Source organism: Panicum virgatum, chromosome 1K, assembly GCF_016808335.1.
Source record: "Panicum virgatum strain AP13 chromosome 1K, P.virgatum_v5, whole genome shotgun sequence".
Classification (NCBI taxonomy): Eukaryota; Viridiplantae; Streptophyta; class Magnoliopsida; order Poales; family Poaceae; genus Panicum; species Panicum virgatum.
The window spans coordinates 53,515,469-53,529,626 of record NC_053136.1 but is presented as its reverse complement, the minus strand read 5'-3'; the positions used below and the strand labels follow the sequence as shown (position 1 = coordinate 53,529,626).

The 14,158-nt window shown below is 41.3% G+C and overlaps 3 protein-coding genes across 9 annotated transcripts; 2 read left to right on the top strand and 1 right to left on the bottom strand.

The window, feature by feature from the left end:
• The first annotated feature begins 24 nt into the window (after positions 1-24).
• On the top strand, positions 25-3,795 carry LOC120644056. 2 transcript variants are annotated; one of them, XR_005663359.1, is made up of 8 exons: positions 25-436; positions 1,628-1,775; positions 1,856-2,006; positions 2,311-2,436; positions 2,505-2,585; positions 2,669-2,861; positions 2,933-3,226; positions 3,314-3,780. XR_005663359.1 is itself a non-coding variant. In XM_039920614.1 (8 exons), exons 1-8 carry the CDS (start codon positions 191-193, stop codon positions 3,553-3,555), a joined length of 1,470 nt encoding a protein of 489 aa, XP_039776548.1. In that variant the 5' UTR covers positions 28-190; the 3' UTR covers positions 3,556-3,795. The 2 variants fall into 2 exon arrangements, 1 of the variants encoding a protein (XP_039776548.1); XM_039920614.1 differs by having other exon boundaries at positions 28-436; positions 2,944-3,226; positions 3,314-3,795.
• Positions 3,796-4,305: 510 nt separating this feature from the next.
• On the top strand, positions 4,306-7,772 carry LOC120644065. Of its 3 annotated transcripts, none has more exons than XR_005663387.1 (6): positions 4,306-4,783; positions 5,487-5,577; positions 5,745-5,917; positions 6,112-6,218; positions 6,307-6,415; positions 7,265-7,772. XR_005663387.1 is itself a non-coding variant. In XM_039920626.1 (6 exons), exons 1-6 carry the CDS (start codon positions 4,493-4,495, stop codon positions 7,344-7,346), a joined length of 771 nt encoding a protein of 256 aa, XP_039776560.1. In that variant the 5' UTR covers positions 4,307-4,492; the 3' UTR covers positions 7,347-7,772. The 3 variants fall into 3 exon arrangements, 2 of the variants coding, with proteins under 2 accessions (XP_039776560.1, XP_039776555.1); XM_039920626.1 differs by having other exon boundaries at positions 4,307-4,783; positions 5,748-5,917; positions 6,191-6,218; XM_039920621.1 differs by having other exon boundaries at positions 4,307-4,783; positions 6,191-6,218.
• Positions 7,773-7,928: 156 nt separating this feature from the next.
• LOC120644037 (GPI ethanolamine phosphate transferase 2-like) lies at positions 7,929-14,152 on the bottom strand. 4 transcript variants are annotated; one of them, XM_039920576.1, is made up of 17 exons: positions 13,937-14,152; positions 13,743-13,839; positions 13,535-13,579; positions 13,233-13,400; positions 13,074-13,158; positions 12,841-12,947; positions 12,330-12,410; positions 12,042-12,094; positions 11,868-11,961; positions 11,266-11,409; positions 10,977-11,073; positions 10,529-10,748; positions 10,356-10,449; positions 9,216-10,265; positions 9,000-9,092; positions 8,658-8,929; positions 7,929-8,386 (listed from the first exon to the last, which is right to left on the bottom strand). In XM_039920576.1, exons 1-17 carry the CDS (start codon positions 14,047-14,049, stop codon positions 8,242-8,244), a joined length of 2,958 nt encoding a protein of 985 aa, XP_039776510.1. In that variant the 5' UTR covers positions 14,050-14,152; the 3' UTR covers positions 7,929-8,241. The 4 variants fall into 4 exon arrangements, with proteins under 4 accessions (XP_039776510.1, XP_039776524.1, XP_039776533.1 ...); XM_039920583.1 differs by having other exon boundaries at positions 7,933-8,386; positions 8,761-8,929; positions 13,937-14,140; XM_039920590.1 differs by lacking the exon at positions 13,937-14,152 and having other exon boundaries at positions 13,233-13,419.
• Between the last annotated feature and the right edge of the window lie 6 nt (positions 14,153-14,158).

The window sequence follows — 14,158 nt, the reverse complement described above, 5'->3', positions numbered from 1 at the left end:
TTGTCGTCTGTGGACCGACCTCGACGGGACCCCCCATCGTTCACTCCCCTCCCCACTTCTCCTCGCCACACTCTTTGCTCCCCAGCTCCCATGGCGCTTCCTTGCTCAAAACCCTAGCTCGGAATTCTCCCCTCCCGCTCCCCGCCACCACCGGCTCTCTCTTCTCCCCGCGGGGGGCCAGGCGCGGGCCATGGAGCACCACCACAAGCCCGGCCTGCGCGTGCGCCTCCGCATCACCGCCGCGCGGCGCCGCGCGTGGCTCTCCGCCGGCCTGCGCTCCACGTGCCGCAAGCCGCCGCGCAGGGACCCCTCGGACTCCGTCCACAAGGTCGCGCGCCGCGAGATCGGCGGCGGCCACCGACGGCCGCCGCGGCCCGCGGCGCCCTCCTCCTCCTCGTTCTCGTGCCCCGAGAAGTTCGGCAACTTCCAGCTCCAGGTCTGTGCTCCGCGCACCCACCTCGTAACTGTAGGTTCCTGCTACGGTCTTAGAGAATCTAGTGGTGCCCTATAAACTCCTGTTGCCAGCTGATCCAGGAAACTAGTGGTGATTAGGGATTGCTAATTCAGGACTTCAGGAACTGTAATGTTCGATTTGATCATTATATAACATGGTGATACTTGTGGAGGTGTTAGGGTAATGGTTAGAAAATGAGTAACTGATGGTTGGGTGAACTGAAGTTGCTTCTGACAAGGTTTGGGTGTGGTTAGATCTGGGACTCCCAGCTGCAATTGGAATATGGTTCCTAATATCCTATCCAGGTTCAGCGTGCAAATAGCACGATATAGTAGTCCAATACATAACCTGCCATGACATGTTGTAATCAGTTTGCTACACAACATGTGCTGGAAGTGAATATAGCTTAGAATTTTTAAAACTTTGTTTCTCCTTTTTTTCCCTTCCTTTTTCTGTTTTTCGCAGTTGTTAAATATTCAAATGCTCCTAACTTTGTGTACAGTTATCCATGGGATTTATGAAAACTGTTATTTCTGAAGAATCTAGAAGACTAATATATGCCAGTTAAATTGCAACTTGTGGGCTTTCATCATCGTGACTAAGTGGATACCAAGACTTTTATATTATTCAGCAAATTTTGGAATTACCACATCACCGCTATAGCACATCTGAGAGCATGAGCTTACCAACATGAACATGTGAGCAAATAGTAACTCTGACATGTTGCATTTCTGTTTTTGCATATTGTGTGTTAACATAATAGTGTGTGACAATCTTTTACAATCTGTATTTTGTCCGGTTGATTGAGTTGGAGGTGCGAGAAGAGAAACTGAGTGTATTATGGTGACTTAGAAGTGTTGTTTTCTTTTTCCTGTCTCAAATTTGACTTAGTACTGTTTGCAACATGGATAGAAGGAATTGAAAATACACAATTTTCACTTTGATATCTTTGGAGATATGGATGTTGTTATATTGATCATCCAAAATAGCTAAACTATAGTACGGAAATTTTCAAGTGGGCAGCACATGTGCACAAGATCAAAGTTAAATACAAATGACACATACACAATATATAAATGAAAAGGACTTCTCTGTGTACTATCTGTTGTGTTGCCACATATGGTTTAGGTATTGCACTGTAATTTATGCCCTTGATTGAAATTGTCTATGCAGGAAGAATATGACACATATGATGATGAAGTCCATTTTCTTGTCCAATTGCCATTTTTGTGGACCAGAACCAAAATTATTGAAATTGTTGCTGCAAAGGATGTTATATTTGCACTTGCTCAGTCAGGTTTATGTGCTGCATTTAATCGAAGTACGTCTCATGCTTTACAGTATTTGATTTATGATTTCTCTCTGTTTATGTTCCTGATAACCTTCTTATCGTTCTGACAGCAACAAACAAACGCATATGCTACTTGAATATAAGTCCTGATGAAGTTATTAGGAGCTTGTTTTATAATAAGAACAATGAATCCCTCATCACTGTTTCAGTTTATGAATCAGATCGTTTCAGCTCATTGAAGTGCAGAACAACTCCAATAGAGTAAGATACCTCACTCATTTCTTCTTGACCTAGTTAATGTATTTTGATTTTTATTGCTTAGCTGTTGATCGTCTTGGTTTCTGCAAACCACGCGTGCTATTATTCTATGCTTTTCTTCATAATTGCTGTGCCTTTTTTTTTTTTAAAAAAATATCAGTAGGTTTACCATGGCTTTTGATGCTGGTATGTTTGTTAAGATGCTTGGTGCTTCTTTGTATGACATGATCAGTTTTTTAGCAATTTTTAAAGCATTTTTCAATTCATTTCGACTTATTTGTCTTCTCTGCTTGCAATTGCTTTTTAGGTACATCAGAAGAGGCCAATTGAATGATGGATTTCCCTTATTTGAAACTGAATCATTAAAATATCCTGGCTTTGTTGAGTTTGATGATGTTAATGGCAAAGTATTGACCTTTTCAGCCCAGGATAGGTAAGTGACATTTTTACTGAACAGTATGACAACATGCATATGCATTGTTTAACGCTTCTTCTTTGCAGTACGTACAAGGTTTTTGATCTAAAGAACTACAACTTTCTGTATTCCATATGTGATAAGAACATCCAGGAGATAAAAATAAGGTTTGCTGTCACTGATCACTGATAAAATCATATTTGATTTAGGTAGTTCATATTCCATTCTTACCATGATTCTCTTCCATCAGTCCTGGAATCATGCTCGTGATATACCAGAAGACAAATTGCTATGTTCCACTGACGATATTGTCAATCGAGGATGGAACTCCACTGAAAACCTTCAGTCAGTTGCTGCATCGAAATAGAAAGGTTGACTTCATCGAGCAGTTTAATGAGAAGTTGCTCGTGAAGCAAGACAAGGAAAATCTCCAGATTATTGATGTAAGCCACCATATATTTTTCCTGTTAATTCTGGGGGGGCTTGCATTTTCATTTTTTTTAACTGACTTTAGTTCTTGACCAGGTTAGAAACTCCGATCTGATTGAAGTCAGCAAAACCGAGTTCATGACCCCCTCAGCATTCATCTTTCTATATGAAAACAATCTATTCTTGACATTCTGCAATAGGACAGTCGCAGCCTGGAATTTCCGTGGAGAGCTAGTTACATCATTTGAGGATCATGTGTTATGGCACCCTAACTGCAATACAAATAATATATACATCACTGCTGACCAGGACTTGATAATCTCATATTGCAAAGTTTCAAAGCAGGCCACAAATTGTGTTGACACCGAGGCTGGAGAAAGTATAGCTAAATTCCACTCAAACTAGTAATATCTTGATACTACATTACTCCTCCTTTACTAATTGGAATAAACTTGCTGTTTTTCAGTTTCATCCATGGGATCAATTAACATGAGCAACATCTTTACGGGAAAGTGCGTTGCGAAGATCTCCCCCAGTGATCCTACTCTCACAATTGCTCCTCGAAAGAGAGGTGATAAGAGCAGATCTACTATCCATAGCACTGTTTCGGAAGCTCTGGAGGACATCACTGCTCTCTTCTATGATGAGGACCGCAATGAAATATACACTGGGAACAGCAAAGGGCTGGTGCATGTTTGGTCAAATTAACCTTGATATCCACTCCCATCCTTGTACATACCTCTTGTACCTTGTTTTTCTGTATGAAACAAAAAATGTAATGCTCATCCTATCTGATTATAGTGGGACTGTAACTTAGACATGATATCATTGGTAGAATAATCTGAATGTAGAGTATGTTTTGGGGTAATGTATTTTGGCGAAAAGGTTTTTCGCATATGGCGATTTATTCAAAATCTGATCCAAGTTTCTTAAGTATGGTTGGGAATACAGAGTTTTGCTCTGATCGATGTATTGTTCTTTTTCCTGGATAGCTGTATCCGGTTGCTGCATGAGTGGGCACTGGGCAGTGACTTTAAGCACTCGACTGATGGCGGCTCGTATTAATGCGTCGGCCAAAAGATGTCTTCCAAGAATATGATTAGCACATTCGACATTTCCTTTAAGCAATTCACTGTCTGAAAATGACAAAAAAATTCGCAAATTACTAGTACCTCTTGTTTAGCTGGGGTAGTCTGCACGAATCTTCGTGCATGGCCTGCTCCTCTCCAATGATTGCTACCATTAATGTCTCTCTTACAGCTGATTAATTAGTCGGTACTACTAATTTTTCTCCGTGTTTTATCTACGACTTCTTCATAAACTCGCAGCCCTAACGAGTCCCTGACGTGTGGGACCCCTGCTCCTTATCCCCACCTCTCAGTAGGACAGTAGCATTAGCACGCACCTTCAAGCAAACGTCAGCGCGGCGTGAGGGCAACACCACCGGGCCGTAACGACGCTACCGGCTGCCGGTTATCGCCAACAAGCCACCAAAACAACACGGGCGGGGCGCAGTAACAAGTCCGCCACGGATACAGCACGCGCACGTCCCCCCTCTCTCTTCGCCGTCCGGGGGTCTCGTTGAGGGTCGGCCGTTGCGAAGCGAGACAAGCCACCGCCCCGTCGCCGCGCGCCTAGGGTTTCGATGGAGCCCGCTTCCCCCTCGGTTGCGTCTCCTCCGGCGGAGGAGGCGGCGGCGAGGCGGAGGTTGCCCGATGAGCTGAAGCTGCGGCGGAGGACGCTGGAGACGGTGCTGGAGCAGTGCCAGCGCGCGCTCGAGATGATAGGCGAGGTCGATCTGGGGGAGGTTGAGGAGGGGGCGAATTCTAAGGAGGGAGTGCAGGAGGACGAGGGCGGCGAGGCGGACGGCCACGGCGGCGGTGACGAGGGGGCGCAGCCGCCGCCGCCCTCGGACGTCGACTACGAGACGGACGAGGTAAGGGGAGATCTCGCTGCGCACCTCTTAATTTTGTGGTCTGAAAGTTCGTTGGAGTTTAGGAATTGGGTTTAATTGGTAGGCAGCGGCGTTTAGGTGTTTCGTAATTTAGCTGGATTGGAGGTTGCTGCCTGCTGGAATTATATCAGATTTATTTGAAATCGCGACAATTTAAGTGATCGCACCTCAATATTGCCTTACTCCTTTTGTGGTGTCGTGCTGAGTCAGTAAACGAGTTAATTGTGATGGTTTGCCAGATGTACTTGCATTCTGGTTTCTGGATAATGGATGGTGATATGTGGGAAGGAGTGTGCGTGCGGCAGCAGATTGTTGAGGTCAAATCTGGATGTAATGCAGAGAGTTCACTTGCTGTGTCATAGAGGGGGGAATTAACAAGGAGATTGCCCTAGCTGATGAGGCCATGGATTTTTGGAGTTCCGATTAGTGATTATTTAATTTCACAGTTCTCAACTTATGGATTTAGCAAATTCAATCACCAGACGATGCCATGGATTTTGAAATAGTTGGTATTACAGCTAGACACTTGCGGACCACTTTGGGCCGTGTTTCTGGCACTTCAAAACTGTGGTTTAAACTGTTTTGCTTCTTGGGGGTGGCATGAATTAAATTGTGCTTCCTCTGTACTTATTCCTTCCTGTTCTAGAGCTGTGCTAAGGTCTCTGCATGTTCATTCACTTTGCAGCTGTGCGATCTTCTCCAATCAAGGGTTCAATCACCTGAATTTCTTGAGAAGCTAGATAGCATTCAGAAGTCAGTGTATCAACATGGTGCAGGTGTGCATTTGCCAAGTGAATCATTACTCTTTTCTGGATTAAGAATTTATTGTTTTCACAACTAATGCACAGTGAACTTCACAATTATAAATTCCCACTTATTTACTCAATTATTACTTTCAATTGAACCTGGCAACTGAGCAGTTCTACAATTATTCATGTAACAGTAGATGAAACGGTATCATGGGATATTGTAAGTGCGGCAGATATATGGGATGATAAGAGTATGAACGTTAGTGATGATTCAGAGGATGGATATGTTCTCGTTAAGCAAGAGGACATAGTTGATGGGATTGCATGCTTCATGGCTGCATACTTGCTGTCACTGAAGCAAACTAAGGTATACAATTTCACTTCACGTTTGCGGTCTGTATTCTGTAGTGTTAGAAGTTGGATCATGTGGCCATCAATAGTTATCAATTGAAAATAGTCTGTGACCCTTATTCTAGGCTTTGTGTAATTTCTCCATGCTGCTGTTTGTATCAATCCTAGAAGGCATGTATCTATTCTATGTTTTCATGCATTGACTGCTAGATTATCATCATTGAAGAGGGTATCATATTGCTTGTTAATTTTGTAATCGTCATGATCATGGCCAATACGTGTTGTGCAGGACTTGACGCCTGATCAACTTCAACAAGGTTAGCACTGTGTTCCCTTATTTGAGATGAATTTGGTTACTAAGGAAAAAAAAACTATATTAACACCCATGTTTCCATTTTTTTTCAGCTCTTAGCAAGACATTTTCAGCTAAAAAGAGGAAAGGCAAGCTTCAGAAGGCATGGGATGGAACAAAAGTTATTTACAACGTAGCATCATGGAGTGCGACAGCTGTTGGGTGAGTTACCTTTACTAAGTTGTTACGTTCGACCCCCATGGCATTCTAAGGTGATCCCAAGATCGAGTCAAAGAATGTTTGAACCCCTTTAGTCATTGGCTTAGCTTTGGAGTTGTTAGCTCCACTGACTAAACTTTGATTATGTAGAATAGCAGAAGCTAGGATCATCAGCTAAATTTGGTTTCTGTAAAAGCATCACAAGTTAGCTAACAGCTCAGTGCTGGGCAAGCGGTACTAAGCTCCTTGTGACTATGCTTAAAGAAGCAATATGCTTGGACCTTCAGCTGGAATAGCCTTGCCTTTCCATTGAAAAATGATAGGTGAAGATCAGTCAAACTAGTCTTTAAACTTGTGCATAGACTAGGACAGCTAGTCATTAAGCTGTCCCTCACTTCCTCTGCTAATTTTAGAGGTAGATTTTGATTGTTTTCCGGTTATTATAGTTAGATTTAATTCCTTAAGTTATTTAGCATGTCAACTTTTCTGCAAGTATTTAGATTGTGAATATTTTCTGCAAATATCTGGGTTGATAATGTCCAACTTTAGTTGAAGTTTCTCTTCTCCTTTCTCAGAGTTTTCTATGAGGTTTACCCCTCCTTTTTAGGTCCCCAGGGCCCTTTGTGGTTGGCGGCCTTTTGTACAGTTCTACTCTTTTTTCTTCTTATTTATATATATAACATACCAAAAATATCATTTTGCAAGCACTTACACAAAAGGGATTACAGTGTCTTGGTTCTATGGACGTGTGGCGTTATGTAGTGATGAGTTTCAAATGAACTTGCATTTTTTTAATATTCCTGTAGGCTGTAGCTGTCTAGCACGCATATTGATTCTGTATTGTCTGTGTAGCATCTACCAGAATCCAGCGATTGTACAAGCAGCAACAGCAGCCTTTTGGACATCCTGCCGTGTAATATCCAAATTTCTGTGAATGATCCATATGGCTGGACGCTGCAAACATGCAAACACTGTCCATGGCAATGCTAAAGCCTTCTGTTTCAAAAGATATAAGGGAAACATTGTTCCAACCTTTCATGTAAATATGTAAATATTCCTGACCTGCAAGTTCGTTGATTGCTTGTAACAGTGAGATAGTATGTCAAAAGATATCTGCTCGAAGCTTCAAATCGCATCAGGGATGACATGTGGGGCTAGTCTGTGGCACCTCACGTGGTCTAATGGTCAACTTAATCCCTGTGTTTGCGAGTACCATTTGTATCAAGGGTAAACCCCAACCATTAATGTACATAAGCCCATGGGTTGCATATCAGTCATCCTACTCAAAATTGGTGCATCAATGTAATTATCTCAATTCGTTTGAATAAATTCATTTGAGCCTGTTTCACCTCGGTGGAAATGTGAGTACTTCGTGGAAATATGAAACGTTCACCATCTGAAATTTGTAATTGTGTTCGTCAGATGATACAGATGCTGCCATACCTAGATTCCATCTGTTGGCACCATTCATCTGAATCAAAAACTTGCATGGTTGTAGATTCTGGAGGGGCATTGAGAGCTTGAGACGCATAAGAAAACTACGGAATTGGCAACATACAGCTCCGAGTGCTAGTTCGTACTGTACAGTATAAAACCTATATTACCTATAGAAGTTACAGGTTACAGTGCGGCTTTGCTGGTACCGTACAGCACAAGCCTTGAGAGCAAATCTACTGCCAAAACAAAAAGAAAATACAATTGACCCTTGCAGGGGTCGTGTGATCTAGAAACATGGAGGTTACAGAACACAAAGAAACAAGCTGTAGACTGCAGTCATAGCAATGATGAAACAAGCTGCTGCTCCTTTCTGATAAAATCCAAACAACTAATCAATAAACCATAATCCGATCAATGGGACTCATCCCTGTACCTCTTGCCCGGAATGTTAAAACTGCGCAAGTGTAGACTGCAGTCGTAGCAATGAGGAATACTCCAACATATGTGCACACTGTTGCTGCGCAGACATAGAGGTACCTGTTGGCGTTTAGGAACGAGTGGTCACATAACAGTGAACAGCTTGTAGCATTCAAAATTGTAAATGTATATTTGATATTGTAATAACGAGTCTATTATCGATTATGGTGCATCAAGCAAATACACAAGGATGCCATTTCACATAAAAATTCTTCATAGAATAATGATGCTTCCAGAAAAATAAAACGTATCACTAAATGACTGAACATTGTGTTCTATATGTATAATGTAAGTGATTCGTTTATTTGTAAGACTTTTATTGAACACTTACTTTGGTGAAAATACACTCCAAACAAACAAGTGATTCCTCATGAGTAGCAAAACAATAGTGTACGAAGTCAAAGCAACAGAATTAATGAGCAAAGGAAGCAAACATGGCATCGTGATCATTTTGTCCAGAACATAGCTCCATAACTGCTGAGGAGTAGAGATATCTTTCATCGATATATAAACCACCATCCCAAGGTATAACATCAAAGGTGATCCATATGTAATAATGAACATCAGTACACCAGAAAGAACTGTGGAGTAACTTGAAATGCCCTGTTAAATTTGATTAGTCAAATAAGAAAGAAATGGAGAGAGACACTTGAGGAGGTATCGGTAAACTCACAATGAAAGCTCCAGCAACATCAATACTGGCAAGGCTATTTGTATTCCCAAGACCAAAATGACCAGCCATTCCCAAGAATTGCATTGCAATAACCTATACGGTTTATTATTAATTATTAATCAATAAAAAAACCATTCTCATGATGCCATTAGTCTGAAAAACAAAAGCATCATGTTCATTCAGCAAAGATTACAGAAAAGGTTTGGAGAAACTAACCTGTACCCATTGCTTATGCAATGTTTTATCCAGAGAAAAATGAGCTATGCTCGAGACTGTTTGCAAGAAAATGAGCAAAAGAGGAATTGCATTGATGGGTTGTTGCAGAAGCAGCTGCAGAAGACACCAGAACACTGTGTATGTCATTCCAGTGAGGAAAACCGAATCACTGATGCCATGAGAATCTATATCCTTCACAGGATTAGAATCAGAGGATGATGCTGGTTTTGTTTCTGTATAATATGCTGGAAATATCCAAGGTGAAGCTAGAATAGTGGCAGATATTGAAACACTAGCAGTGCCATAAAACAGTCTAGCTATCGACGTTGTACTATGGTTGATTGGTAATGAAGTATTGATCTGATTTTCCCAGATATGCAGCAAAACCAAAAGTCCGCAATAAATGTGGCTCAACCATACTCCTATAACAACCTTTGACCTTGCTCTGAGTAACATGAGTGAAACTGAATACAATGCCACAACTGCAAGAACTGAGACAGTCTGAAGAGACTTTACAATAGAAGAGTCAGCTTGGGCCAGTAACTTTGAAATGTCTGGAAAGTGAACCCAGTTGATCCCACCTTGGTGCCAAGCTCTTATAACTCTCCCAGCAACAAGAACAATAAGGATGGTACATAACTTGTAACCATCTCTCTTGCCTGGGGTTAGTTCATAACTGCTAGCATACGAAAAGTTATTTCCGTCAAATCTCTTTTCTTCTGCTCTATGAACTAGTACTGAATTTGATCCTTTTAGCATTGCCTGAACTGTCTTGATGAGGAATATTAAATACAGAGTAGAAGTGAGGAAGTTCCATGTATATTGCTCTTCTTCCACAAAAGAACTTGAGCCAAGGCTGATGACGTAGAGAAGAATCCCAGTAAGAATGAAAACCTCATCAAGGTGCCAGCGTTGATCCAAATATGACTCTGTGAGTAGATCAGTTTGACTCAGAGACTGTCCCTTAAATAGGCGAGACACAGCACCCATGAGAAAAAGGCATGACATTATCATCAACAAGATTGCAGAGATGAGTAAATAGAATGGTTTCTGCAAGTAATAAAAGGAAACAAGTCATTCAGAAGAAAGGCAAATCTAGGAGAAAGCTAAGGTACAAATCTGCAAAGATAGTAAAATTACATCGGTTGCTCTGTGAGACAACCACTCACTCGCATATCTTAAGAAGCCATAGTAGTTCTCCACAGAAGTTCCAACATACTGAGCTTCAGCAGACCTGTAACAACAAATTCTTTTAAGCAGTGATGGATGATGATACTCAGTACAGTTTAAGGATCTCATTGGCAGAAGCTCACATGAAATTAGAACCTTGATGAAGACGCGACGATTGATGAGAAACAAAAGCTTTAGAAAGCAAATGGCAGAACTTTTTCTCAGTAGATTCAGGATGGACAACAATTCCTAAACCGCCCTCCCAATTAATACAGTCTTCAAGGCAGAAAGCAGGCATTTGTGCTTGCAGCAATCTTAAGATTTGCCATGAGTTAAGCTCTAAAGTCCGTAGTTTCTGGTTATCTGAAACAAGATGCATTCATCATCTCCAAACAGATTAACAGAAAGTTAAAGATGTTTAACCATATAATTTGTAAATTATTAAATGTTTTGGTGTGATTAAGAATATGATCAACGGACACAGGTGACGTACAATTAACAATTTGAAGCTCACAAACATAAGTTATCTATTTCTACTGATTCATGATGAACCTTAATGCACCTAAAAACGGAAGACAAACATAAAATCACCTGTCAAAGAATTGAAAACCTCTGGAAGCAAGACACCTATATTGTTCTTCGGAATTGGTATGCCAAATAGAAGAGCGAGAGTTGGGGCAAGATCCACCTGAAAAGGAGGTCAGAGTTGTTTGTTGCTCTCTTGGAACTATCCTCATAGTGCTGTAATTATATTTTTTAGCTTATCGCGGAGAACATAAACTTAAGTAGAGCAGCGCAAACAACCAAAGACAAAATAGAAGGTACATGGAACCTCTATAATTAACAGAAATATAGGTCACTGCTAAGGTGTAGACTTTACTTGAAGTGCTTCATTTTGGTCATAGGGTGAGCAATGTGGTCTCTCAACACTGTGTCCTATAAAAAGGGCAAGTGAATCGGTTTCTTCATATGAAGATCCTCCATGATTACCACCTTCAGTCATGCCATGATCACTAACCACAACCTGAAAGAAAGGAGCACAAAAACCAGAAATTTATTGGATGGGGTAGTGGAATATGTTTGATGCTGGAGAAATATTTGATGAAGAGTATGCATACATACTGGGGAACGTTTCCCTGGAACTCTAAAATAAGGAAATTTGTTGGATGCACTATTTTGGGAAGAATATTTATATAGCCAAATGTATATAATGAAAACCAGAAGGTAGAACATATGCAAGATTTTGGCTTGTTAAACTCCACATGCGGCAATTCAATAAAATCACTACAAGTTAGACAAAGAGATAGACTTCATCAAGCATACTGCAAACATGTGTAGGAATTAACAATATAAATCCACCTTTTCCAGTGGATTCTCAATGCAATCTCCTGTAGATGCTGGAACAAACTTTTTTTTGTCACATACATGTATGTGACTAGAGAAAGAAGACTACTTGTAGAAAAAAAAGAAAGAATCACAGACCAAAAGTGTTCTCTCCAGATTATCCTGAAGGCTCGCAGAATGCACCTTTCTAATGACATCATCCATCTCCTTCATCTTTTGGGTCATCAAAACACTATCATTCGAAGTTTTAACTCAAATTTATCATTAATCAAACAGTCAAACCCAAAATATGAAAGATGTTGCGATGTTTACCTCCGGCGGCCACCTATATGACCAACATGATCTAAGCCTAAATAGTGGAGAACCTGGAATTATGAACAGAAAAGGAATTACTCAGTAGTGTTCAGAAAGACAATGCAAAACAGCCTTATCAAAATCACTAGAAAACGAGTGATATGTAAAGAGGCTTAGGCTTTATCACAACAAATATTAGTCATACACTTGAACTGCATGGTTGAAATCCAAAGAATAAGATATAACATTATCAGTCTACAAGGAATAAGACACGTGATAAGCACCAAAGTAAAAGCAAAAGCTCACCAAGACACTCCAGTCTTTTGCAGCAAGCTCAAATTCTAGATGACGTGAAACGTTGAAATCAACCTCAACTGTATCTCTGACCTGACAGATAGGTACAAATCATTGAAAAAAAAAATTAGTTGATAAAAATACTAGGCTGCAGAAAACAAGTAAAGCACTGTTAGTGGCACAAGCATCAAGGCATAAGCTTAAGTGCCTAATGTTCAAATATCTGCAAGATTAGCCCAAAGTAGAAGACGCTCTCCTAAAAGAATGCTGTATGGTGATGAGCAGAATTTTGAAGTTTAGTAGAGAAAAGTACGTCTAATAAACACTCATGTTTAGCGATTTCAGTAATTTTGCCAGATTTCTTTAAAACAAATGGTAGGTTAGAGTTTTAGGTGACATACATTATTATCTTATCCTTCAGTCACATTTCTTGTAGAAAAGCATGTGACCCATATACATTATTATCTTATCCTTCAGTCACATTCCTTGTAAGAAAAGCACGTGACCCATACAAAAGACTTACATAAAAACTGCTCACTCCATCTTGTCTAGCGAATAGTGTTGGGAACAGTTTGATCCATGTATCATCTCCCAGCATCACTAATTTATGACCAATCATATGAAGCTGATCTGCATAGGTGTGCATTAGTGCAATATGATAAATATATATTATAAGCAACTTTGAGTCTAGCAAGAATGTGAGAAAGATATTGGTGGGAGATGCAGATGGGTAGGAAGGTATAGTGAGGTCCTAACCAAGAAGATTGTCCTCTAAGAAGGCTTGAGTATTGAAATTAAATGCTACATCTAGAAAACCTCCAATTGCCCCTGACACCATAGCCTGAAAAAAGAGTACTGTTATTATTATGGAACACTTGAACAAAAGGGTATATCTAGATAAAAAAACAGTCATACCTTTAGTCGGGGCATTGTGACGGTTGGAGGTGCAGCTTTAGCATGGTAACCTGCTGCTTGGCAACCAGCTAACAAGGACTGAGTGTATGGCATAGACTCCATGAGTTCTTTACTTGGTGGTTTTCCACCTTTCCCAAGTACAAATTCAGCAGGTAGCCCATCTATTACCTAAATAGACACTCATAAACTCAAAAGGTGAAAAAAAAATTAAAATAAAGGTAAGACAAAATATCATTGAAACACATTGGACTATTCTGTTGATTGTTGAACCATACAAGCAGGTACATCAATTCAGGACATACCATCAATACTAAGCGATCGTACACAGGAGGCATCTCAGCGAGTTCCTGGTGTACACAAATTAACAAGGGTAAGCATCGTAATTGATAATGCGCGGAATTTATCAGCTAGCTCAACATTCCAAAGCTTCATCCCCGAAGCATAACAATGGAACACATAGCTGAACGAGGACAACCTAGACGAGCAATGGAAGCAGTAGCAGCGCCTTACCCTGTACAGAGATCTGAGCTGATCCGGAGGAAGCGCCGGTTCCTGCTCCCCAGCACTGACGGGACCGCACGAAGGCATTCGGTAGCTCTCCGGTCCACTGCACAAAACCAAACACAGCGCAACCAAAGCAACCACCGTAAATTCCACAGCCGCTGAGGAACCATAGCAGAGCAGAGGCACAGGGAGACGCCGACCTAAAGCCGCGCAGCGTGGGCTTCACGGGGAAGAACCCGTAGAGGAAGAGCGAGAGGCCGGCGACCTGAAGCAGCACCGCCGCCACGGTCCACCCTGCGACGGCGGCGCCCATGGCCTCCCTACGCGGCGGCGATCGCCGCGGGACGGCGGAAGCCGGCAGCCCGCACGGCGAGTAAACCAACAGACCGGCACAGCGCAGTGACACGACTGGGCTGAAGCTG